At 41.5% G+C, this 25811-nt stretch overlaps 1 protein-coding gene across 4 annotated transcripts in view; it reads right to left on the bottom strand.

Moving 5' to 3' along the window:
* Positions 1–25811, bottom strand: part of CLSTN1 (calsyntenin 1) — an 84666-nt gene that overhangs the window by 2780 nt on the left and 56075 nt on the right. Inside the window, exons 3-16 of one of the 4 annotated variants that reach the window (XM_074218507.1) lie at positions 23803–23832; positions 22445–22640; positions 20501–20709; positions 19251–19400; positions 18928–19113; positions 16386–16634; positions 14046–14167; positions 9081–9243; positions 5182–5244; positions 3813–3964; positions 3198–3346; positions 2599–2825; positions 960–1130; positions 457–605 (exon numbers count right to left, since the gene is read on the bottom strand). In XM_074218507.1, the coding sequence (XP_074074608.1) occupies positions 457–605; positions 960–1130; positions 2599–2825; positions 3198–3346; positions 3813–3964; positions 5182–5244; positions 9081–9243; positions 14046–14167; positions 16386–16634; positions 18928–19113; positions 19251–19400; positions 20501–20709; positions 22445–22640; positions 23803–23832 (2216 nt within the window). The remainder of the gene's footprint in view (positions 1–456; positions 606–959; positions 1131–2598; positions 2826–3197; positions 3347–3812; positions 3965–5181; positions 5245–9080; positions 9244–14045; positions 14168–16385; positions 16635–18927; positions 19114–19250; positions 19401–20500; positions 20710–22444; positions 22641–23802; positions 23833–25811) is intronic. The other 3 variants (XM_074218509.1, XM_074218508.1, XM_074218510.1) reach the window with 3 other exon arrangements.

Below are 25811 nucleotides of genomic sequence, written 5' to 3'. Positions count from 1 at the left end.
AAGAGCTGCCTGCACAAAGCCAGTTGGTCACCTCCTCTTAAGGGGACAAGATCATCTAATAAGAAAACTGGCCAAGTCTGGCTGCCTTCCCAAAAACAACCAAGTTAATAGTTTGGTACCCGGTCAAGTCCCTCTTCAGAAACTGGTATCTGCTACAGTGTTCCCAAGAAGGCAAGAGGGTCAGCCCTGGGCCTCTGACCAATCAGATGACTGATCCACAGAGGCCTGTCCCTTCCTCTGCGTATTTCTTCCCATGACATCATTCATACCCTCATCCTCTCACATGCCAGATCAGAAACCACAGGGATCCAAGGCCCCAGGCCCTAGGCTCTGTCAGCTGCCTTTCCTCCCTCCCCTGCGGCTGAGACTAGCTACAGAAAGAAGAAATGCTTGACTTGGCCCAGGACAGGCCTAAGAGATCAGGGCCCCTCAGATTCCGCCATCGTGGACACGCACCTCTACTTGGAATTCATTGCTGACGTAGCGCCCATTCAGTTCGGAGCACACCAGCTTGAACTTCCTGTCCAGCACAGCTGTGGAAGCGTGCCAGTTGCGGTAACGCACCAGATGGAGGACCTCCTCATAGCTGGCCATGGTGTCCACACCTGGGGGGGGGGGGGTTAGAAAAGTTCCCTATCACAGCCAAGCCAGCTGGGAAGCTTTCCTATCCCAAAGGAGCCCCAGTGGAGAGCTTCCAGAGCAAGCAGGATGCCAGGCCTCAGCCCAGAGCACGGAGAAGCAGGCCTGCCTCCTTGGCCACACCTGGGCAGTCTTTTTATGCCACAGTAAATCCTGAGCACATCTTCCTCCTGAGAGGAACATTTCTATAGAGATGTCTCCTGACTTCCCCAAGCCCCTACAGCAGGATGGGGTCATATCAGAGAATCAAACGGGGGGAGGCAGAAGGAGAAGAGGAAACCCCTGACTGGCCCCACCAGCCAGCTTGGCGCCTCCCTCACCTGTGATGATGACGCCCAGGTTGGAGCTGCTCATCTCGATGCCCTTCTGCTGCAGGCGAGCCAGATCCACCTCCAAACTTTCTTGATCGGGATTCATCTCCTCGCCTATCACTGTGATCTCACATGTGTCCAGATTGTGCATGATTTCCTCAGACACCAAGGACTCTTGAACTAAAAAAGAGAACAGGTACCAAAGGGTTCCAGAAACCACTAATGGTCAACCATGACCAGACTGAAAAACATGGGGGAGATCTAGGACATTTTCCTTGATTAAAGGAGGCCTTTAGAAACATTTAAAAAGGAGAGCACAGCAGGCCAGCCTTCCCCTCAGCCCAGGCCCAGGGGGGACTTGAGTCTTTTCTTGCTACTTACAAGGATAAAGAAGTCCCCAGATGAAGTCACAATGAAACACACAATTTAATGCATGATTTTAGGGAACACCCTTCCACTGGCTCTATCTTTCTCCAAGCATGCTGATACAAATCCCATTTCATTTTTGTTTTCTCACCTTTCCTTTCCCTCTGAACCCAGAGGCTGCACCAGAGCTCCTAAGACCCTGTGTCAGCCAGCAGAACCAGACCTAGGGGATGCAGGGGCCTTTCCTTAGTCCTTTTTCTTCCAGCCCTCTTTGCAGCCTGACACTGTTGATCTCTCTCCTCCCTCTTGGTCCTCCTCCTGCCTCTCTGAGGACTTTTCCTTTCTCCATCTGGACCACTTCATGGGGTGACCTCATCAGCCCTCATGGAATTAATTACTTCCCATGGAACTGTCTTACCCTAAATCTCACATCTGACTGACCTCCAATCTCACATTTCAAACTGGATGCCCAGTTAGAGATCCCAAACTGATCTTAGATAGACATCTCCAAGAGGGCACACCACATTCCCAAATCCCTCATTCTCCATTTCACCCATAACCCACCCTCCAATGCATCTCTTTCTCTGCCCATAGACTGCTCTCTTCATCTTACACATAGACTAGTGCAATGAGGGGTCTCCTGACTCAAGTCTCTCCCCACTACAGTCCATCTTCTGCTTGGGCACTAAAGTGATTTTCCTAAAGCACAAGCCCAATCATGTCACTCCCCATCTCAATTCCAGCAGTTCCCTTTGCCTCCAAGAGTAAATGCCAAGGCCCTATTTGGCATTCAAAGCCCATCCTCACCTGCATCCCTCATCCCTCTGATATCTAGTGGCTAGTTCTGGGCCTTCTCTCTGGTGTCCACCAGGCCTAGAATACTGTCTTCCCTCATCTGAGCTTCCTGGCTTCCCTGCCTCCTTTCAAGTCCCAACTATCTTTGTCAGGAAGAAGGCTGCCCTAAACCCCAAGCATGGGCCTTCCCTCAGTTACTTATTTCCTATTTATCCTGCAGGTAGCTTGTTTGCACATGGTTGTTTGCTTACTGTCTCCCCGCTAGACCATAAACTCCTGGAAGTCAGGGACTGTCTTGTGTCTAATTCCGTATCCCTAGCACTTAACCCACAGCAAATACTTCATATTTATCGACTAATTAAAAGTACTGGAGACACTACAATCTCTGGAATTCCTTAGAAATGGACCAGAAGGTGTAGATGAAAACAGTGAAGTTCGCAATTCAGTAAAGTCTCTAACTGAAGGTTAGAGGTGGCAGATCTGTTACCTGTGGGGTCCTCCTCTCCATCTGTGTCCTGTTCCACTTCCCGGGTGATGGTGCTGATGATCCGAAGCTCTGGAAACAGGGAGACGCCTTCAGCACTTTCAAATTCGGAAGCCGCTCGAGCAAAGTGGTTAATACCACTCAAGCTGATTTTGGGCTCCTCTGGCTGTAAGACCATCACGTAGCCATCCACCAGAGGGATTGACATACAGGCATCTTCATTGAAGCATCTGCAGAATATAAGGGCAGGGTCAGTCCAATGTCAAATCTGAAAAGCATCTCATATCTGTTTCAAGGGGAATAGGATATATCTTCTTTCAGGGGCCAAACACCTCATAACTCCACACACCCTTTATTTTACTAAACTTCAAATAAGGTAATTTTAAGGATGGAGATGGTTTCCTTGAATTTGCTTTTCTGTGCAAGTGAATGTGAAAGATTGCCTTTTATTGCACAAGGAACTATAGGATTGCTAAAACTAAAAACCCGCTGGATATTTTATTTAAAAAACACTTTACTAAGCCCTATCCCAGCCCATCCCTCAATTTCTCCTGCCACCACCCCATTGCTAGGCAAAGAGATTATGAAAAATTAAGACATACTTGACGGTGCTGGTGATCTGGAGCCTTCGGATTCCTGGGGTGGGGAACTGGCGAGAATTCAGATAGGAAATATGCTGCATGGCCTTATCAAACTGCTCGATATCATCTCCTTCCAAAGTCAGCACTGACTGACTGGGGTTTGCTTCAATCTAGTCATTCCAAGAGAAGAAATAAAGTTAAGAGATTTCTAGATGGCAAGACAGGCTGGAGGAGCAGAAAGCACTCGAGCCTTAAGGGGGAAAACGGGCAAATGAGTGAAGACACCAGAAATCTGTGTACACCTGTACTAAGGGAGCCACATATCTGCAGAAGTAAAAATATTTCCCAACCTCAGCAGAGGAGAGTTAGGAGAGACAGAGGAAAGCTCTTCCATGCTCTACTATTTCAATGAATAACAACATCATGGCAGCTAAGTGGTGCAGTGGATAGAGCACTGGCCTTGAAGTCAGGAGGACCTGTGTTCAAATTTAACCTCAGATGCTTGATACTTGTGTGACCTTGAACAAGTCACTTAACCCCATTGCCTTGCAAAAACCAAAAAACTGATATCATCTCTTCCCCATCCCCCAGGCCTGCCAAGTCTCATTATTAGTGGCATCCTCAACCTAAATTTACCTTCATGCCTTTGCTATCAGCCACTTGCAAATCGAGTCCTTCTTTGCAGGTGTACAGACAATCGATCACCTTTTTATTTTCCAGTTTCCCTGAGCGAATCATCAAGCCAGCCAAATTACCTCGGAAAAACTGAGCCATGTGTAACTCACCACCTTTGAGAGGAAGAAGAGAGGAGAAGTTCATACATCCCTTCTCCTCTTTGTTTCGAATCCAAGTGTTACCAATGGGGGAAAGATTACATGTGACATGCAGGTTAGTTCACAACCATTTCAGTTAGCTTTGCAGTTACATAAAAGCACAATGGAGAAATTAAACGCCTTATGACCATGCATATGACCTGGAGGGGGGGGGGGGGGTCCCTGAATGGAAGGTGAGGACAAGCCAGTCGCCTTCTGGCTCCTAAGCTGCTTTCTCAGACACCCAAGCAGCATCCTCGCCTCTCTTCAAAGATTCAGCCTTAGCTTTCTGAACAAGGATTTAAGATGCCACGGAAGCATCTGGAGATGGAAATGAACTTTCTTGTTAGGTACTAAGGCACCTAACTCTGTTAACAGTTATCTGGGAATCTCCTTTTTTTGCCTTTCCCCAAACTTCCAATGACTGCAGACTCAGGGAATTCAAACTAATGTTAGGATATCCTCAACAAACCAAGATGAGGAAAGTAAGTATGCTCTAAAAACCATCTAATGCAGTTGAGCTCACTACTGGTGCCAGTCCTATAGAGACTAGTCACAAGGGATCACAGAAGGAAATGGGATTGGATCCCCAACATCCCAGAAGTCCCAACCAAGAGAAAAGAGACGTTGTTCCTAAATTGGTCAGGAACCTAAAGAGGGTTTTTAGAAACATCCTTCATCTCCAGAGTGTAGGCCACAGTAAGCCAATTATCCTGAGCATCCAAGGAAGCTCTTAGGAAAAACACCACACCAAGAAATGAATCATGTCCGAAAAACCTGGAAATCAAAACAGAGCTTGATCCAACCAGGATACTTGGCTTTACTTCAAGGTTGACCCCTGCAGGAGGAGGGAGGGGATCCCCAAACCTGCCCTTGGGGATTTCAGAAGGCAATTTCATGCAATGGGACATGAATCAAGCTTGATGAGAAGATGCCACCATTAGTGCTGTGTATTAATGAACCTCTGCTCTCATATCCCTGGGATCATAATGAAGTCTGGGCACCTGTGAAAGGCAAAAATGAAAGTCTAGAGAAGCTGTGAACATGATGCAGAGACAAGCCCAGAAGCAGCTCAAATGGCATCTGTGGCCAAAATGCAACTTTTATATTTCATGCAAATGTGGAATGAATTGGTGCTTTGTCTTTGGGAGGGAAATAAGATAGAAAACAGTAGGAGATTAAACTCCAGCAACCTGCAGAGGTCACAGTCACTGCCTCAGTCTCAGTCTCATTGTCATTTTCATTTCCTGAATACTCTGTAGAAAAGCAAGACACAAAGACAGCGGAGAAGGACCAACAGGTTAGGATCTTCTGACTGGGCTCTGGGAAGCAGCCCCACAGCCCAAGCTTCCCCAGCCCCCCAGAAAGGATGTCCCTCTCAGCCCACGGGACCTTGCATTCTACCAGATGCATATGCTGAACAACAGCAACATGAGGAACACCTGGTATTTACAAGCTGCCCAAAAGATTCACAGAGTAGTTTCTTTACATGACCTCCCTTCAGCAAGACCAACTCAGGAAAACGGGGCTCCAAGGTCAAGGACCTGCCCATGATGATCCAGTTGGTGACCACACAGGTAACTGCCCCTCCCCAACTCATATGACACTGACCCCAAGAGGACTTTCAATGGAATGATTTCTACTCACCATGACCCCTTTGTCATACTCCAAAGAGGACAAAGACAGGCCCATGGTCCAAACTCTGGAAAGGCAACTGAAGCTCACCACTGTCACCCAGTTGATGGAGCAAACAGCACACCCCATTATTAAAGAACACTCATTTTTTAACTCATCACTTTTTTAACATCTTCCTTTTTGAATATATATCCCTCTCCCCACCTAGTGAGCCACCATTTAGAAAAAGAATGAAGTTGAAAAAAAGCAGATCAGCAAAACTAATGAACATGCATGCCTTTATAGATATAGAAGAAAGCCAGCCCCCTCACCCCCCCAATCCCCCCAACCACTACCCATCCTCCACTTCTTTCATCGTGCAGTAATATTTTGGCTCCGTAGCTCCATTTACCTCCACACAAGTACTAGGAGCCAGGGAGGGGTAGGGGCTGGGGTTGTATTACAGAGCTCCCAGGTCACTCAACAAATGCTCAAGGGGAGGGAGCTGAAGCCAAAGCCACCCATACCACAGAATTTACACACTGCCCTCCCAAGAAAGCCAAGCTTTTCTTTCGCAGCTACCATCCAGGGCAAGATCTGAAAGGGGAAAAAATTGGACAGCTGGACGGCAATATAGATCAGTGTGTTGAATTTGTACTCTGAAGGCCTGAAATAAAATTCTGCCTCCGACACTGATTTAACTCTGATTCTGGGAAAAACCTTGTCACTTGTGTCTGCCTCAGTTTCCTCACCTACAAAACAAGAATAGCAACTACTTGAGTTATCATGTGCTATGCCAACCTTCAAGCACCTCCTAAGACAGATATCCACCACCATGACTGCACAGTACATATAGTCATTCCAATGGTGGGGACCGGGGGCCTCCAGGTTCAGGGTACAGATGGGAGCATGCCAACACCCATCAGCAGTCTGCAGGGACAGAACTGTTCAGGCTCTCAGGGGTGATCTGCAAGTGCTGAGAGCAGCTGGGGGCAAATGGAGGGATCCAGAATATGGTTCACTAATTGTACATACCTCACTCCTCCTCCTCCTCCTGCCACAACTCCGATGTGTTGATTTGGTGAGAAGTCAAGGAAGTGAGGTGAGCTTTTCTTACAGTTTCCAAAAACAAATTCTTTATGGCCCCATTTCCCCTCTAAGATCTAGTTCCAGAATTTGAAATCTAATCATCTATAGTATTTATACTAACTTTTTTTATTTTAGGTTTTTTTGCAATAAGTGGCTTGCCCAAGGCCACACAGCTAGGTAATTATTAAGTGTCTGAGACCAGATTTGAACCCAGGTACTCCTGACTCCAGGGCCAGTGCTTTATCCACTGCGCCACCTAGCCGCCTCCATACTGACTTTTTGCTACAGAACTGAAGACTTGCTTGAAGCCTAGATTATGTTTAGATTGTATTTGAGGCTTTAGTTATTGAGATGAGATGTGCTCCTGCCTACTTCCGGTTTCAGCTGACATTCAGATGTAATAAAGTATTGGTCTGAATAGAGGCAACCCTGCTCAAGTGAGGTCTCTAGAAAAGAACATCAAAATTGAAAAAATGCTATCATGGGCCACCTCCTGTGGCTGATCCCCACCCCATTAGTTCCTGCCCCTCAAGTACCTTGATTTTTTACTTCACGTTCATCATGTCCTTGTATGCACACATGCTGCCCCTCTTCTTCGGAGGGCAGAGCCTGGGTCCCTTTGGTCTCAGCCCCGAGGGCTGAGCAGTACATTGCTGGGACTTAGAAAGGACACCAGGTCTACCGCCTAGGCAGGAAGGCATAGGGGCCTTTAAATCCTAACATGCCTCTGAATTCTGGTAAAATACAAGACAAACTTGTGCTACACCTTGTCTTGTTGCTACAAGATCTGTAAGTGAACTTTCAAATTCATATTTTTGGAGAGAGGCAATAACTAACTACACAGGTCTTCCCTTCCCTAAACCACAGGGGGTCTGAGGCAGGACCTGCCCAGCACCAGGACCAATAAATAAATAAGCAAACTGTATAACACTCCTGTGTTCTAGAAGGAATGGATGAAGGGAGGGAAAGGGGGTAAAATGGAGGAAAGATTTGTGACTAATGGATGTTTGACTGCAGACTGGACCCTTCCCTGGAGAAGTACCCCCCAAAGCATTTCTTGTTTTGGATTATTACTCCTGATAAATTCATTATAGCCAGATCAACAAAGACATCTTAATATGATATATCTGACATGTCCCCAGAGTAGAGGGGAAAAAGCTTTGTTATTCAGAACCCTTCTTGATAACAGGTTTTCTTTAAAACCTCCAGACTATTACAGAGGAGATTTAAAGGGTGATTTTGAAAGAGTAAGAGATTTAAATGGAGAGATTGTTTTCTTTAAACTATAAATAATGCTAGCATCTATTTCTCATCATTCCCTTTCTTCATGTTCTAGTTTTTTAAAAACTTTGATAAATTGTCTCACTCAAATGCAGAGTGTGAACCACCTGAAAAGAAATGCTGTGAATAAGCTATAAATGCTTCACTTACTTATAATTAACAGCTGTGTATTTCTTAGTCTCCCTCACTTGTGACAATCCTGTGATTAGTCAAATACAAATTTGGACAAAACCTGACCTGGGGATTAGAGTCTTTTCATGTGTTTCTAACCGAGGACAAAGGGAAAGTTGCATTCTAAAGGGAAAAGTTGCATTCAAATCTCCCTTGCTGAATAATGTAATTTGCAGTTGACATTATTTGCTATTGCATCCAGTTCTTTGTGACCCCAATTAGGGTTTTCTTGGCAAAGATGCAGGCAGATTTGATATTTCTTTCTCCAGTTCAGTCTTTTTACTTTTTCAGATGAAGAAACTGAGGCAATCAAGGGTGAAGTGACTACTTGCCCAGGATCGCATAGCTAGGCAGTATATGAGGCCAGATTCAGGAAGATGAATCTCTAGGACCTACACTCTTATCCATGCACCATCTAGCTGTCCCAGTTGACAAATTTCTATTTTCCTGAAATTCCCAGTTCTAATTTCCAAACCCATTAAATTTCTGAGGATTAGACCTCCCAGGTTGCACTCCTTTGTTCTAAAGTGTCCCAGATTTTTCAATCCTTAATAAGTAAAAAAGAGCTTGCTTTAGAAGGCAACAGATTTTTTCTGTGGCAGTTCTACAAATGTATGTATGATGTTCTCCAGTGCACATGGATCAAGGAGGAATCTTCTGACAAAATGCTACTTGTGAGGAAAGAGTCCAGCAAGCACTTGTCCCCTAGAAAAGCTCCACTGAGACCCAGATGCTCTTATAAAGGAGGAGTATCATATAAGAGAAGCCATACTAAACATGAGAGTATATGCCCCACTGGTGCAGAGTCACAGAGACAGCTGCACTGTAACGGGGGCATAAGACATGGGAAATCATGAGAGAGAAAACTGCCCACCTTCCACCATGGCAGTAAATTGTCTTCATTCAATTCACAAGATGGCAGGGTCCTCTACATTACCTTGCCAACACGCTCCAACCACCAGCTGAGTTTCTATCTTGGAAGGATGCAGAGGATAATCTTCAGTCACTGGAAAGGGATCATAGGAAACTCCATCGACATACAGAGTCACACTGGGGAATTCCACATTGAGAACATAATGATGCCATTCCTTATCACAGACCTAAGAGAGGAAAATGAAAAAATACAGAATGTGGTGGTGGGCTAACACATCCCTTATCTTAGGGCATAAATCTGGAAGATTAAGGGAAACATGGGAGACAAAGGGAAAGTTGTAATAATTAATGTCAGCCCTGTCCAAGGGAAATTGGTCACACAAAGTTTTAGATGGCTAAAACGGCAAATCAAAATATATTGTCTATTGTTTCAATAAAAAACTTTTTAAAAGTAAGATTGGTCTAAGGCACTCTGGATTCTTGCCTCATTTTCTTTCATAATTGCTGAATGATTTTCCAGAATGACAATGCTTTAGCACATAAGCTTTGGGTCACTCTCTCAATAATCCCCAATGACTGTTATTCCTGGGTTCAAATATAAACCCCACTTTTAAAGGTCTTCACAACCTGGTTCCAAATTACCTTTGCAGGCTCATGAGAACATTACCTCTTTCACACACTGATCCAGGTGAACTGGCCCTATTTGTCACACATAATGCTTCCTCTCCCATCTGTACAGACTTTTCTAGGCCTGAGATGGATTCCCTCTCCTCAAGTCTGCCTCTTAAAATTTTCAGTTTCCTTCAAAGCTGCTAGTGCTCCACTTCAAAATTACATTGCATTTATTTTGCATATATTCCTAAGTGTACATGTCTCCCATGACAGACTGTGAGCTTCTTACTGATTGGACTGTTTCATTCTTAGCACCCACAGAGCTTTGACAGTCAGCCACTCCCCCCCCAAGCTTTATGTGTATGTAAGGTGGTACAGAACCAATACTGGAGGACCGACATGATAAAGGGAGGACACAAGTGAATTAAAGTCAAGAAGACCATGAAAGGAGAGAGAGAGAAGAAACAACAGCCTAGAAAAATGGAGAGTCAGAAGACTAGAAGTTGCAGCAAAGGAAGAATGAGAAATTACAATCAGAAAGTGAATTTCCAAGTTCAAAGTTAGGACAATGATGAGACCCAAGGCATAGTCACCCAACACCTCTGATCTCAATCTCTCTCTCTCTCTCTCTCTCTCTCTCTCTCTCTCTCTCTCTCTCTCTCTCTCTCTCTCAGGGGCTCTAACAGTCAAGAAACTGAAGCATGGGAGGACCCCTAACAAATCAGAGCTATCATCTTAGGGTAAAGAAGTGGGCTCACAAGGGAGCAGGCAGATTTTCCCTCCACAGAAAGTCTTCAAACAGAGGACAATCACGCATCAGGTAGGTTGTTATGGGAACTGTCTGGCAGAGTGGGCTGGACTGGCAGGTCACTGAGGAAACTTATAATCTGGAAATTCTGTCACTCCATAGGTCAATATGCATATATTGAGGGCTTCAACTATGAGGGCAAGGTTGGGTAGAAGAGAAAAACAGATAAAGTGATAAAGAAATACATAAGGAAAAAGTGACTATGATGAAAATCAACTCAAAAGTATGTTCAAAAGTTAATGAAAAGTTAACTTATAACTTATTCAAGGAGAAGAAAGCTTAGCAACAAAATAAATTTCTATTGGGTGAGAGGTGTCTCTCTTTAAGATGGACAAATTAAAGATTTCTTTCTTTTGTGGAAGCACAGGAAAAAAAAGATTCCACAGGAAGTCAAGGAAATAGTATGTCTTCCTGGATAATAAGAAAGACAAGGACAATATATGGTCCTATCTTTAATTCTTTTTTTCTTTATTTTTTTCAATTGCATGCAAAGATCATTTTTGACATTTTTTATAAGCTTCTGAGTTCCACATTTTTTCTTCCTCCCCTTAAGAGAGTGATCTGATCTAGGTTTTATACGTATACAACTAGGCTTTAGCTAATTCTAAGTACAAATGAATAGACCATTTATTGCTGAAGAAGAACGTTGAGACGAAGCTGGCCTGGAGACTCAAATGGAAAAATTCAGAGAGGGCTAGGACTCTTCAGTTTGAGTTAGAAAGATATTAAGTCTGAAGATATCATGTCATTATAACCAGCACATGGTTAGCTGGCCTTTACTAGATACTTGTTGACTGAGTGCAAAGACTGAGACATGATTAAACTGAGACATGATTAATAACAATTACTGACACTGCAGATGTGCTTTACTTAAAAGTTTTACATACATATGTGTATGTGTGAGTAAATATATATTTAAATATATGTTGTGACTGTATGTGAGGTATGCATTATTAACAGATTATTTAGTGATATCATTTAGTCTTTAATGATATCATATAGATTTATCTGTTTATTAAAAAACTATATTTTTCATATGGGAAAAAGTGAAAGACTAGAAAAAGATGCCACTCTTTGTTAGTTATGTTCTTATGGCTTAAAGGTCTTATACCTTACAGTTTATATCATGACATGTCTTTAAATTTATTTATTCATTCATTAGACAAATAGAGCTTATAAATAAAAAATCCTTAACAAATAAATTAGGTTCACTAAAGAGTAATCCCCAACTAGACATTAAGGCATAGACAGAGAAGCAAAAAGGTTAAGATTTGAAAGACAAATATTAAACTTATTGAATGTTTAAAGTTGTTACGAATCTAAAAATATCAAATATTGATAGAGAAAAACCTTGGGCTGCTAGACAGGGACCAACTCCAACTGATTTAAGAGATAGGGAGCAATGCCTACAAAGACACAAACAAGATAAACACAGAGGAAGAGAAACAAACAGAAGCGTCCTCCTTCTCCCTTCTCCACTCGCCCCTCCTCTTCCTCTCCCCCATCCTCTTCCTCCTTATCCTCCTTAGTTCTGGAGTTTTGAGGTCCAGCTACTAAAGACTCAAGCGTAATGCTCTGTTCCAAAGCAGCTACAGACATCTATGGGAATAGATACAAGATAGAAATCTTGGAATATCTTTTCCAGATCAGAACTAGTGGTCATGGGGTGAACAAGGCAAGGGTTCAAGGTTCCCACTTCTGTCCCAGAGCAAGCAAAGAAATAGCTTTTGGGTGTCTTTAAGAGAGAAATCTCGGGACTTCAAAAAGAAGTCCCTTAAAAAAAAATGAAGCTTCATTTTGAAGAAAAACAATAGTTCCTCACTATTTCCATTTTAAAGACAAATCCCTCTTGTCTCACAATTACTCCTTTTCCTTATGTAAATTCTTTAAAGGTGGGAATCACACTTCATTCACCTTTGTACTTCCCAACTCCATGATATAGACTGAAATGTTCAAGAAATATCTATTATTCCAAATTCTTATTTAAATTCATAATTAGAGTACCATGAATTTAAACTCTGGTTCTGTCAAACTGACCAACTAAGGTGAGCAACCTGTCTTGAATCAACTCTCACAGAAAAGTGACCTAGTATCAAGTGGGCTAATGCACTTAAATGACATTAATTTCCTGACAGTAATGTCATTTATATCAAATACAGGAGCTGTAAATATGGTAGAAAAACTTGATTTTGAGGACCAAGAAGTTGGGTAGCCTTAACCTGCTCTGGCCTCATGTATTACAATCTCCAAAGTCATGAGCATATGTTTAGTATAAAATAATAAAGACAAGGGAATAGCACCAAGAATCCCAGGTAAGAATCAAATCATCTCTCCAACTACTCACCTGGTACAATTCCTCCCTCTTTTCAGTTTTGGGTCACATTTTTATATCAAATAAGAATTTAATATTAGGGGGTAGCTAAGGTGGCGTGGTGGATAGAGCACTGATCCTGGAGTCAGAAAGACCTAAATTCAAATCCAGCCTCAGACACTTAATAATTACCTAACTGTGTGACCTTAGGCAAATCACTTAAGCCCACTGCCTTGTAGAAATAAAAAAAAAATTTAATTAATAAGTATCAATACAACTAAACTTTTAACTCTTTACATTTAAATTAATTTTCATTGCATGAAGTTATCAACACTTTATCAAACAGATAAAAACTTGAGATCTAAACTACATAAGGAGAGGGAAAGAAGGAAGGAAGTAAAAGGAAGGAAGGAAGGTTACTGTGAATTTCCAATGCACAATGAATAAATGATCAAAAGCTTTTAAAAAAAAAAAGCACTTTTCAAAAGAAGCAGAACTACTGCAAATAACTTTTTTAAAACACCCATCCTCAATATTAATCAGAGAAACACAAAATAAAACAAGTCTGAGGTACTACTTTAGTGTCATTAAACTGGTAAAGAAAAAAATTAAAACAAGAGAACCCAAAATGAATTAATTTAAAAAAAACAAACAAACAACAGAACTCAATCCTGAAGGGATTGTAAAGAAAAGTAAGCATAATTATCTACTGTGGATGAAGCTATAAACTTGCAGAATCTTCTGGGGAGATATTCTGATGATTCACAGTATAAGTTATAAAGATACTTAGTTCTGTTGACCTAATAGCATTACAGCCATTTAAATGTCTAACAATAAGGAAGTGATCAAATGGAATGGGACATTTACCATAGCAGACTTATAGTAACTCAACTTTGATGGATTTGTGTCCCACATTGTATTAGGTACTGGGGTAACAAGAACAAAAACTAAACAGTTGCTGCCCAGAAACTGACTGGAGTCTCCTAGGAATCATATACACCATCATATACACCAATGCTAATATATGAAACATCTAAGTAAATATTAATTTTTTAAAGGGTGAAGGGAAGTTAACACCAACAACTTGGGAGACTAGGAAGGTTCTTCTGTAGGAGGTGACTCCAGAGCTGCACTGTTGAGACATGATAATTAAAACAGCTATGTGGAGGAAGAAAGATAGAAAGTTTGTAAGGAACTTCACAGAATTCTCCAAATTTCTAAAAGCAGAACAAGAATGGAATGCAAGCTAACTACCATCACATGAATCAATGAACATAAACAAAGGGAGAGAGACTCACCTGGTTCAATTTCCAGTGGAATTCAGCAGGTTTATAATTCTTCTCCTCCGAAGGGTCTTGACGGAAGAGAAATACAAGTCGGCAATTATGGACATAGAGGGAATAATGATGCCGGTTCATATCTGCAAAAAATTTTTAAAAGTATGCAATACATTTAATATTCAAAAACAGAAAAGAATACACTTCTTAAAGTTGACTTTTAAAATATTCTTTCTCCTGCAGGACTGAACTTTACCATGTACTAGTATTACAGGGTGTCCAACTCAAACAGAATGGTCCTACAGGCCACATACTGACATGATTATGTTCCACTGTATTTCTGTTTACCTTGTTAAGTATTTTCCAATTGGATGGAGCAGTCTACAGGCCACAAGATCGACCCCTTTGAACTAGAGAAGGTTTAAGAGCAAAAACAGCAGGTCTTTACAGAGGGAGACTCGGGGCACGAAGGGAAACTGGCACAAAGCATGAGCACTGTCCCTTAAGAACACAAAGTGTCAGGGTGGACATGTGATAGTTAAGAAATAATAATCCAGGGGGCGGCTAGGTGGCGTAGTGGATAAAGCACCAGCCCTGAAGTCAGGAGTACATGGGTTCAAATCCGGTCTCAGACACTTAATAATTACCTAGCCATGTGGCCTTGGGCAAGCCACTTAACCCCATTGCCTTGCAAAAAAACAACAACAACAACAAAAAAAAAAGAAAAAAGAAATAATAATCCTGTATCATTAACTCACTCTGGGACGAGTGTTATTTTTTTTGATGGAAGAGTTATTTTCAGTTTTGAGAGGAGAAAGAAGACAAATATAACTAAAATAAATAAAAAATAACAATCTAAAATGAACACTCAATCCCACTGTCAACACCTACTTAAATGTTTGGTGACATCAGTACACAGGAATTATATGATGAAAAAACAAAAAAGCATCAATTTTTAAATGGGATCTTACAGAAATTTTTCCTGCCTGACTGTTTCAGAACCATTTGAAGCCATGAAGAGTGAAGTTCTAAGCAAACAATCTGATTGTCTTCAAGTATCTGCCTCCCAAAGACACAACAGGAGCTGAGTAAGGTTATGGGCCCTTTTCCAATGACTTCTCGAATTTCAGAATCACAATTTTTTTAATGAAGGAGACATGCCATATATGATGAATATTTTTTAAAAATTCATTTCAGAGGATGTATTACTACCTTGCTAAGTAATAGGAAACTTCTGTCCCTTCTTTTCCATCAGAAATAGTGTTCAGGCTACTGTTGATCCTATTGATTTAGTTAATTCTATTTAAACTTGGCACTAGTAAGGATGAAATTTGAGAATCTATTTCTTTTGACTCAAAATGCCATCAAAAAGTCTGACCACTCATTATCCAAAATATCATTGCTAGAATGATGGACAAATTCATTACTCTGGATGACAAAAGGTGAAGATCCTCATGTTATAAAATAGGAAAGCAATTAGAGAAATAGATAACTGGGTTTCCTTTTGTTAGATGTAGGTAGGAGGGCTGCAATCTTGAAGACCCAAATCCAGCCTCAGCTAATTACTAATGGTGTGACCCTGGGCAAGTCATTTCACCTTTGTTTGCCACCATTTTTTCATCTGTAAATAAGGATGATAATTGTATCTACCTCCCAGAGAAGGGTTGTTGTTGAGAATCAAATGAGATCATTAATTGTAAAGCCCTTAGTCCAGGTCTGGAATATATAAATGTGTTGTAACAAAGGCATGTTTGCTATATCATTATTTACTTTCTGTTATTCTTTCCAGGATACTAGTGGTTCTATAACAGAGATCAGACCTCCACACTCCACTACATAGACCCCTGGTGACAAACCACTGGTCACAGTCCGAGGGAGCAGTTTCTCAAAGGGGAGGCCAGCAAATACGGTCCCAACAGAACAAAATCTACCCTAAATGGAGAAACAGCAATCAGGCCCCAAGCTCCACTCTGCTAAAAAGAAGCCTGTCTGAGGAGCTAGCTCAGCAGGCGTCTGTTGTCTTCTTTTCTGTATGACTTGGGGCCCTCACTCCTACAGTTAGCTGCAAAAGAAACTCACATTCATGGCTACTCTTGTGGACATTGGGGCAGTTTTACAAGACTGTTCAGAATCCAAATTTCCAGCCCTTTGGGTGGTTTGCTCTTCTGCAATCCAGGGTTCTGTGGCCCTGGCTAGTCAGTCTACATATCAGTTTCTATTACCTTATTCAAGTATCACAGAAGGAGGGTAAACATGCACTACCAAATCCGGGGATGACAATGTGATCATTTCTCTGGTAAGCTACAAATACGTATGTTGGGATGATGGAAAGAAATAGGACTGATCTCAACCAGCACTCACCTGTCTTATCTGAATTGCAAAGAATGGTTTCCTTTTCTCTGCCTCCAGGTCCATGCCTCATCCACACAGAAATCATAAAGGGCTCTTTCAGATTTATTGTCACAACCCCCTCTGGAATCTTCACTGCTTGAGTGCCGTTAAATTCAAAGACCTGATCACTGTCATGGCCATTATCAGTGGGGAGGCCCACAGTCCAGTTCAAGGCACTGCTTGGAGAAGGAAGAAGTTCAGCAGTACCAGAGGATGCACCTAAAATCAAAAAAGACCCCACCAATAAAAAAGAGGAGAAATCAGAGATGGAAGAGGTTTCCAAACCACCCCAAATTCATTTTCCCATGTCTGTCCTAACCCTATTGTAGGAGAATTTAATCTAAAAAAAACCTTGAGAAGCCCTCTAATTTCAGGTCACATCGGAATTAAGAACTCTCAATGATGCCTAGACAGCAAGTCCTCCCTAGGGCTTACTTACCCTCATTGCCCTCTAAATCTACATAATCCAAAACATTCTGGGAAGGCTCATCCCACATCCTAACTAACCCAGGTGGAAAAGTCACATGGTCTCTTCTCTTGCCCCATTCCCACATGAAAAAAAACCAAAAACAACAATAACAAAATCAGAGCAATAAGTATTTGGCCCTGAGGATGCAAGTATGTGGAACAAAGCAATCCCTCCTGAGGGTCTTAGATACAAAAGGAGAAGCATACATATAGAATCAGGAACTAAGTGGCCACACATAGGGTCAGGGAGAGAGCAGAATAAGGAGCCTGAGGAGAGGATTTCGAGTTTCATGATCCTCCTCTTGGAACGTCCAGGCCAGCGGTGCTCCCCTCTTTGGTGCTCTCCTGACTTGCCAGACTTCTCCCCCATACCCCGAGGCACTCCTGACCCCTCCTTTCAGCTCTCTTACATGTCTCCCCCCATTAGAAGGAGAATTGCAAGTAGGTAAGGACTGTCTTTTGGCATAGAGCCTGGCAAACAGTAAGAGCTTCATAAATGCCTTGGAAGTGTACTTCCTTCACCTATGCTTCCCAGTTTGGATCCTGGGAGTATTTCTCAGTCAGGTCAGTCATTCTCCTTCAAGGACTTCTGGCCCTGGCTCGCTGTCTTTCTCTCCACTCCAACCTCAATGCTTCTCCCTAAGGACTAGGTCCCTCTATCCAGCCTGGCCTCCTCCAGGCCCAGGACATCTTTAACTCCACCCAAGACACAAATGATGTTGCTCAAAGGTCTGATAGGTCACCTCTGACTTCCTCTTTCAGATTAGAACGTCCTATCCTCCCACTCTTCTTCTGCCTCCTCCTTTTTAAACCTATTCTTGGATATTCTCAGAATCCCATAGATCTGATCTCACAGACTGGATCATAGACTGCCTTTATTTCCAACTCACTGTGGTGGCCCCTGTGCCATTCTGCACCAGCTGCCTGGCCTGGGCTCTCCCTCTTCTGCTTTCTAGCTTTTCTTTGAAGATAGGGACTATGGAAGCATGTTTTAAAAATAAAAAAGTTTTAAAATATTTTCATGTAAAGTCCTTGGTGAGTGATAAGGTTGAAGACGAAAAGGGTTTTCTTGGGGAAATGTATTAAATTTGGGGCTTTCAGATGAAGGGATTGCAGTCTGGTTCACATCTAAGCCTCCTCTCCATTTTCCATTAAGAAATGAACTAAGATATCAATTTGGAGGGGGAGGGGGAGTAGAAGGGAGAGAAGATGTCCCTTGAGTAAAGGGATAATCCAGAGGGCACACAGTAGGGACTATTAAGCCAGATTGTACTTTAACATTCCTATAGAAGTAATTTGAAACCTCACAGAAGAGCATGAAGGAGGACTATCTCTCTCTTCAAGCCCGAAATAACCTGGATACAGACTCACAATAAATTGAAAGACAAACTGAAGTCCTACAGTTCTGTATTAGTATTAATATAATTATATATTTTTTTGATAAGCCAGTTTTGTTTCCTTGTTTGTACAGCCTCAGGGCAGAGCATGATGCCTGGAAGATGACAAGCATTTCATAAATGCTTTGCTGATATTATCCAATCCCCCTAATTTTACAAATGGACAAATTGAGGTCAGAAGGGAGAAGGACTGGTCAGCAGCTAATAAATGTCTCAGGGAGGATGGGCTCCCAGGCATCCCTGACTCATTCCAGAGCTCCAAGTAGATGATGCCATGTACTATGTAGCTATCTCAATCTCTAGCTACTTCATTCTTTCCCCTATTTTACAGATAAGCCAACTGAGCCACAGGGAAGTTAAGTGATTTACCAAAGTACTAAGTGGCAGAGGCAGAGTCTGGACTCACATTTTCCCAAGTCGGGCCTCTCAACACAGAGAAGATGCCCTTCAGAAATTTCTCACTGGTACGTTAAACAGAATCATCAAAGGATTTCACTAAATTAACAAAATAATTTTAAATCACAATTTCCAGTGGGGCCTTCTATCAGTGTAGTGTGCAAAGCACTTTCCAGAGAGATGACAAAGAGGAAAGCAGCAGGCAGAGGAAGAAAAGGCTGCTAGTGGCTCTTGAGCTGAGCCCCTCTTACCGCAGAGCCGGTGAAGTGACTTCTCCGAGTACGTGTCACGATCACAGCCTTTGCCAATGTGGCTGGTTTCAAGTTCCACTGTTGCTCGGATAGAGGTGACAGCTTCATCACAAGTTTCCAAATGGATGTTGGGGAAAAGAGCCAAAGACCCTGTACCAGGTTCATATTCAATCCTTTTGTTCCATCCTGAACAAACAGGGATAGGGAGGAAAGAAATTATTTGGGACAAAAAGACCCACATTATGAACTCATGATTAGACATTTCTGAGTGCAGACAGACACAAAAAACAGACAGTGACAGAAATGCAAAGTACCAAACAGACCTTGCCAACCAGGTTTGCATGTAGGTTTAATGCTAATCTTGACCAACACATCTTCTGCAGCTCTTTTCTTCCCACAGTCATATGCAGTAACTGTCAGCTTATATTGAGGCTCCTTCTCATAGCTTAGTGTCTCAGTGTTTTTTAGATAACCTGGCAAAGGGAGGAAGTAATGCAGTCAGGACAAAAAACTACTCAGTTTTTCATTGTCCCCCTACCCCAACACCAAGCTGTATGAGTTCATAAGATGGAACCACATTTTCGAGATAATTAACCCTCAATTTAATTTACATTAAACTTTGAATATACAATAGACAGTAAGCCAACTTTTAAGAAATACTTAAGGAGGGGGCAGCTAGGTGGTGCAGTGGATAGAGCACCAGCCCTGGAGTCAGGAGGATCTGAGCTCAAATCCAGCCTCAGACACTTAATAATTACCTAGCTGTGTGGCCTTGGGCAAGCCACTTAACCCACTGCCTTGCCAAAAAAAAAAAAAAAAAGAAATACTCAAGGAAATCAGATAAGTATGCAGAAGCAACAGCAATTTTATCATTCTGTATTCTTATGGTCTTTATACTTGGGTTTATATTTATCCAAAGATGCAAGAATCTGCACACAAGGAAAGTACACTCTGCATAAATTCAAGTTATCTCTAATATGAAGTAACATGCTGATATTGCTTGCTGAAAGGTTCACTTTGTTAAAAGTCAAGTCTTCAACAAATGACAAGTTTTTTCCTTAAAGAAGTGTGCCTAGTACTAGCTTCTAGGTTCAGAATTCTCTGGGTTCTTAAAAACTGTTTTTGGTGTCCCCCAAAAAGACATGATCACTTAAAAGGAGGTTCTGTAATTAATTTAAATGAACCCTGTTGAAAGCAAAGGCCTCAAGTCTCAATCTACCTAGAACAAGTAGAGAAGCTTTTAAATTCATGCCAGGACAGAGGAGACCAGTCTCCAAAGGCAACCTTCTTCATTCAAGTTGAGAAAAGATAGAAAACTAAGACATAAAGTCTGTTAAATGGCAGTTATTTTTTTATAAGAAAAAAAAAGAGAGGACCTCATGAAAGACTAGAATGCCAGATTCAGATCCAGAAATGGAAGAAGAGTTATCATTTGAAACAAAACGTGAAGATTGTGGATTGAATTTACAAGCCGAAGATTTATTTGAAACTGGACAACGCCTAAGTGAACTCTGTCCAAAAAGTACTGGCTCCACTAACGAAAACTTGTTTCTATTTGCTTCCTTCTCCTTACCATCCTTGTTAATAATGAAGGGCACATCTGGAGTTACAATTTCATAGCTGCATATCTGGCTGAACTGCGGAGAACAGTCTGCATCCACTGCTTCCACTTTTAAAATGTTGTCGTATTTCTTCCCTTCGATAACTGTAGCTTTGTAGGATTTTTCTTTAAATATAGGGGCATACTCATTCACATCATTCACCTGAATATGTACTGTTGCTCTGAAAAAGAGAACAAACAAAAACAAAAATATCAACCACAGGGTTATTAAAATACATTTTTTCAGACTCTATTAGATTTAACCTACAGGATATCATTTCTTCTGTCTATACAATTTCTTTTAACATCTAATACCTTGTTTTGTCTAATACATTCAACTGTGTACATATTACAAAATGTAAGTTCCCCTGAAGGTCCTGTGCTTTTGTTCATTTCTGAATTCACCTAGCAAATAGCTCCACATACATCAGGCACTTAATATCTGCTGAATTAATGTGAAGATAAAACAAAGTAATCACTAAGTGCTTTTAATTCTGAATTAAAAGCAAAGTCAGCTAAGGAGTTTGGAAGTTTGGAGTCTGGGTTTTTTTTTTTTTAAGAAATCAAAATGGAATCTCAACTCCTCAGATTAAACAAAATGGGAGAATACACAGAAGAGAAAAGAATGAGAAGGCAGCTAATTAGACAGGTAATCAACTTCATGGGATCTGCATTACACACACAAAAATACCAATCAAAGGAAGAAGGAAACAAGAAGAGACAAAAGCATGGAAAGATTCACTTTACAAAGTCAGTGATGTCCTGGGCTGTGTGTAAAGACTCCCATTGACATGAGGTGCCATGAAGGCATCTGGGCCTTCCCCAGCACTCACTCTCCCTGAGGGATCCCTCCAGGGTCTTTGGACTCTAGATTTTCTGCCTGTTACATGGTATACATTTGAAAAACCAAAACTATCCTATTTTCTTTACAAGTGGCTTTCTGAAGCAAACAATACCTAGACCAACAATCCCCATACTGCCCTGTCCAAGCCCTTTTAAACTATAAGTCCTGATGAGAGGAGAAGGAATGCCATCTATTTCACAAACTTTTTGACAACCACAAAAATGTCATCTACCAGGAGGATTTGATTTAAAAGAGAATTCTGGAGCAAAGGAAAATTCAAATATAGAATTCAAAGGCTACTAATGAATGAAGGCTAAGCACTGATAAGATGATTCCTGCCAACAGAATGATATATGGCAAAGTAAAATCACCCACATCCAAAATGGGAAGCAAAGATAGAAAACACTTTTTGTTCCTCATTCAATGATGTAGGCACAGTTTTTTACAGATGAGGAAACTGAGGCACAAATTTCCAACCTTCTTTCTCATTATCCTTCTTCACACTTCAGATTCCAGACTTCTTAGAACTGCCAGCTCTCTATAAAATTGCTCCACACTGTCAGTTCCCTACATTGGCACAGACCCCGCCCCGCCATGACCAAAATGCATTCCTCAGAGCCTTTCCTGGCCATTGGAATTCACCATCTCCCCAAGTCCTTCATTTTACCCTCCAGATGGAGAGAATCTCTCATTGCCCAAATTGTCTGGTTCTTCTGTCTTCATCGCTCCCCATCTTGTACAGGACACTGTGTGCACATGTTAAAATCTCCTTTCTTCATCTTTGTCCCCTTCATAGAGGAGATGACAACATTTTTATCTATCTCCCAAGCCCCTAGAAAGTTTGAGGGGCTTCACAGAAGGAGATAACTAGTAAGTGGGGGAAGGGCAGGGCCAAACTCCACCCTCCACAATATGTGTTTGAATTTTTACTGTCAAAATCTCTCTTTCCCCCACACCACTCCCAGCTCCCTGTCAGACCCACTCACAAATCATTGTAACTTCATCCCAGTATACATAGACTCACACTCCACAGGTAGGCCCATCTTTCCCCTTTGGCTCACTACCTCACTTACTTGTGAGACTTTTTCGTATTGGCTCCATCTGGTCCCTTCCCACAATCATAAGCTTGGATGGTGAAGGTGTAGTCTTTCTGTAGTTCACAGTCCAGTTTCTCCTTGGAGCGAATTATTCCCTCACCAGTGGATTTATCAACTACCACAGCATCAAAGGGGACATTTTGTCCGTGAATTTTAAATCCACATATCTCACCTAAAGAGTCAAAGGAGCACAGGTTAGAATTTCAACCAACTACCCCCTCTGCACATTTCCCCCCCAAAACAAAAGACAACAATTTGGCAGCCAGGGGTTTGTGAGGGTCTGTGGACAAAGCAAGAACACTGTGCTTTAAAATGGGTGAATTCTGGGAACTTTAGTAAAAGAAGCATACTCTGGCTTTCCAAGCAACTTGTTTACTTTGCATCCATTCATGCAGGAATACAAAAGAGAGAGAGAAACGTAGACAGGCATTTCACAGGAGTACTTAAGATAGCTCAGGGTGAAAGTGTATCTCATAGAAGCCAAAGCCAAGCCCACTGATAACAACTTGGAAGTACACCAAGCTACGGGGAATAGCTGGGTAGCCGATTTGACGTGGACCAGAGCAGAAGGTTAAAATGCACAGTTAAAAAGCTGAGAAATGAAGAAGTTTCAGGTATAGGTTCAGCACCATAATTACAGAAATTCTGTCCAAAAAAATCAAAATCACCAAGTCTTCCTGTGCAATGTACCTGGCTAAAATTAGGGAACCAAAATAAACTCTTTAAGGAAAAAGGTAGAAATACCAACTTTTCAGGCATCCATTTCAACAGCTATCTACTAATATAGTACAATTTCTCTTAAACAGAACACTCTTTGTAGAGGGAAGGATTTGCTTAGATTTCCTTTTCTTTCAGACTTCTTCCTACCAAACCTGAAAAAAAAACCTGCCTCAGTACTTAATTACAACTAAATGAATTATTAAAACTATTGTTTTCATTCTAATACATGGTGAAAAAAGTATTTTGATGATTATATAAAGCTCCACAAAATATTGCATATGGAAATTATGACTTAACTGTTGCAAAATCCCAACTAAGTAGCAAGATTATCAATAAAAATACAAGTTCTTTTGACACTTAGACAAGTGCAATATTTAAAAATTCTACAGTATGACCAGTAGAGTTCAAATGGATGTCTGATTTCCAGATATTTCTAGCCAAGGGTTGGTTACATAACAATTTTCATCAATATAGATTAAAATAGAAACAAAGTGGGAGAATAAAATGGGGCAATAGAGCATGACAGGATCTTCTGCTTAAGTGCTGACTCCCCATTTCATAACCAAAGTTAGTGGGTTAATAGTCATAAGGGGAAAGAAAGAACCCTTGATCACCTTCTTTGGTGACTGTCACCTCAAAACTCTCTAAAGGGAGAAAAGATAAACCCGAGTCAGTAATTCAGAAAAGACTAAAGAAGAGAAAAATAAGGAATAAGTCAGAGATGCACACATTACATAGAAAAGCTTTGGACAAAAACTTCACCAAGACTGCAACAGGTGCTACTGGGAAAGCTAGAGCCGAGTGTGAACCTCTAGAACAGCAATATAGTATTTGCAGTTTGTGACTTACCATAAGCTACTGAGAAATTCTGAAAGCAGACTTACTTTCAGATGAAATGCTGCTACAGTAAGGCTCCATAACCCCAGGAGGTGTCAGTAGAGATACACAAATGGACAAGGCTTTATCGTCACAATGAACAATTAGGCCTGCCTGCTTGTTCTAATTCCAGGTTGGAAGAATGTCACCTAGCAAGCTGCATCCTCCCACCTAGCTTCTAGCAATACTGATTTCATTACTTGAGTTTGGAGAAATTAAAAAATTGGAACACAGGGGTTTCTCTTTTCACACTCAGTTTGCTAATCTAAATAAATTATACATGCTTTTCCTCTAAGCAAGAGGATAAAATTTCAGCACCTTTTAAAAGAGAACAGCAACTTAAATTCAAACTCTGAAACTAGCCTGCAAACTGCCAGGTCCTCCTGCACCAGTGGTTTTTGTTCCATACACAGGCTGCCTTCACTGGTTCTATTATATCTCTGTGTGTTGGTGTATGTGCATGGAACTAACCAAAGAGAGTTGGGTGTCAAGAAGGCTAAATCTCAAGCCCTAGCTTCCTATGGATGAATGTAAAGAGCTTTAGAGAGTCAGAGATAACAGAACTGCCAGTCATCTCTGGGGTCACTGTCTCTGACAAAGACCAAGGCTGTCCTCCAAATACAGAGAAGAAGACCCAGACGATAACATTCTGGCAAGATCATTTCACTGAGAAGGATAATAATGTTCTGGCTACCTTTCAGATTCCTCTTTCTTTCTGGGTCTGGACAAGTCCAACCATATTGAAACTGCCTATTGATGAAGGGCAATTTAGAACCCTAAAATCTCGGGACCATCTACTCCAACAGGACCCAAATAAGTCTCTTCTACAACAGCTCTGACCAGGGGTCAACCAGCCTTTGTTTCATACCCCCCAGTATAGTGTGTAAGAAGGGAGTGCAGTGGATGTGGAATCAGTAAGATCTGAGTTTAGACTGCCACCTCTGGAGGCAGTCCATCAATTCCACTTTGGGAAAGTCTACTTTAAAAGACTTATATACAGACTACATTTACTTCTTCGCAACTACAAGCAAATGCTCTTAGTCCTTTCTTCCAAAGGCCATCTCTCCTCATATACTTGAAGACAGCAATAACATGCTCTTCTTTCTAATCTCTCCTAAGTCTTGATCAGGCTAAACCTTGTTCGTTCCTTAAACCAACAGGACAAAAACAAAATTCTTCATCAAGGTTCTTCCCTAAAATGTGGCCTCAAGGGGCAGCTAGGTGGCACAGTGGATAAAGCACCGGCCCTGGAGTCAGGAGGACCTGGGTTCAAATCCAGACTCAGACACTTAATAATTACCTAGCTGTGTGGCCTTGGGCAAGCTACTTAACCCCATTTGCCTTGCAAACCCCTCCCCAAAAAAGTGGCCTCTAGAAACGAACAGAAGCTTCCAGATTAAGTGGAATAGAACAGGGTATCCCAAGGCTATCATTTCCTTATGTCAAAGCCCCAGGCCTCTCTTAATGCAACTTTCTTGGCTGCCACATCTCCATGCTGATTTGTGTTGAGCATGCAAATCCCTCAAAACCCTCAGATCTTTTTCAGATAAACTCAATTCTAACCATATTTAACAACCCTCTGCTTGGAAATTTGAATTTTTAACTAAAATGTAAGAATTTCATTTATCCTTGTGAAATCCTAACTCGATCCTTCAGTGTGTTTCATCTTGTTATTGTTCGTCCTTCATTCTTTTTTTTCCCTTTTTTTGTTTTTGCAAGGCAATGGGGTTAAGTGACTTGACCCAAG

Source organism: Macrotis lagotis, chromosome 1 (genome assembly GCF_037893015.1).
Source record: "Macrotis lagotis isolate mMagLag1 chromosome 1, bilby.v1.9.chrom.fasta, whole genome shotgun sequence".
In the NCBI taxonomy this organism is placed as follows: domain Eukaryota; kingdom Metazoa; phylum Chordata; class Mammalia; order Peramelemorphia; family Peramelidae; genus Macrotis; species Macrotis lagotis.
The sequence above is the reverse complement of the archived record's forward strand: the minus strand, read 5'-3'. Positions and strand labels throughout refer to the sequence as shown.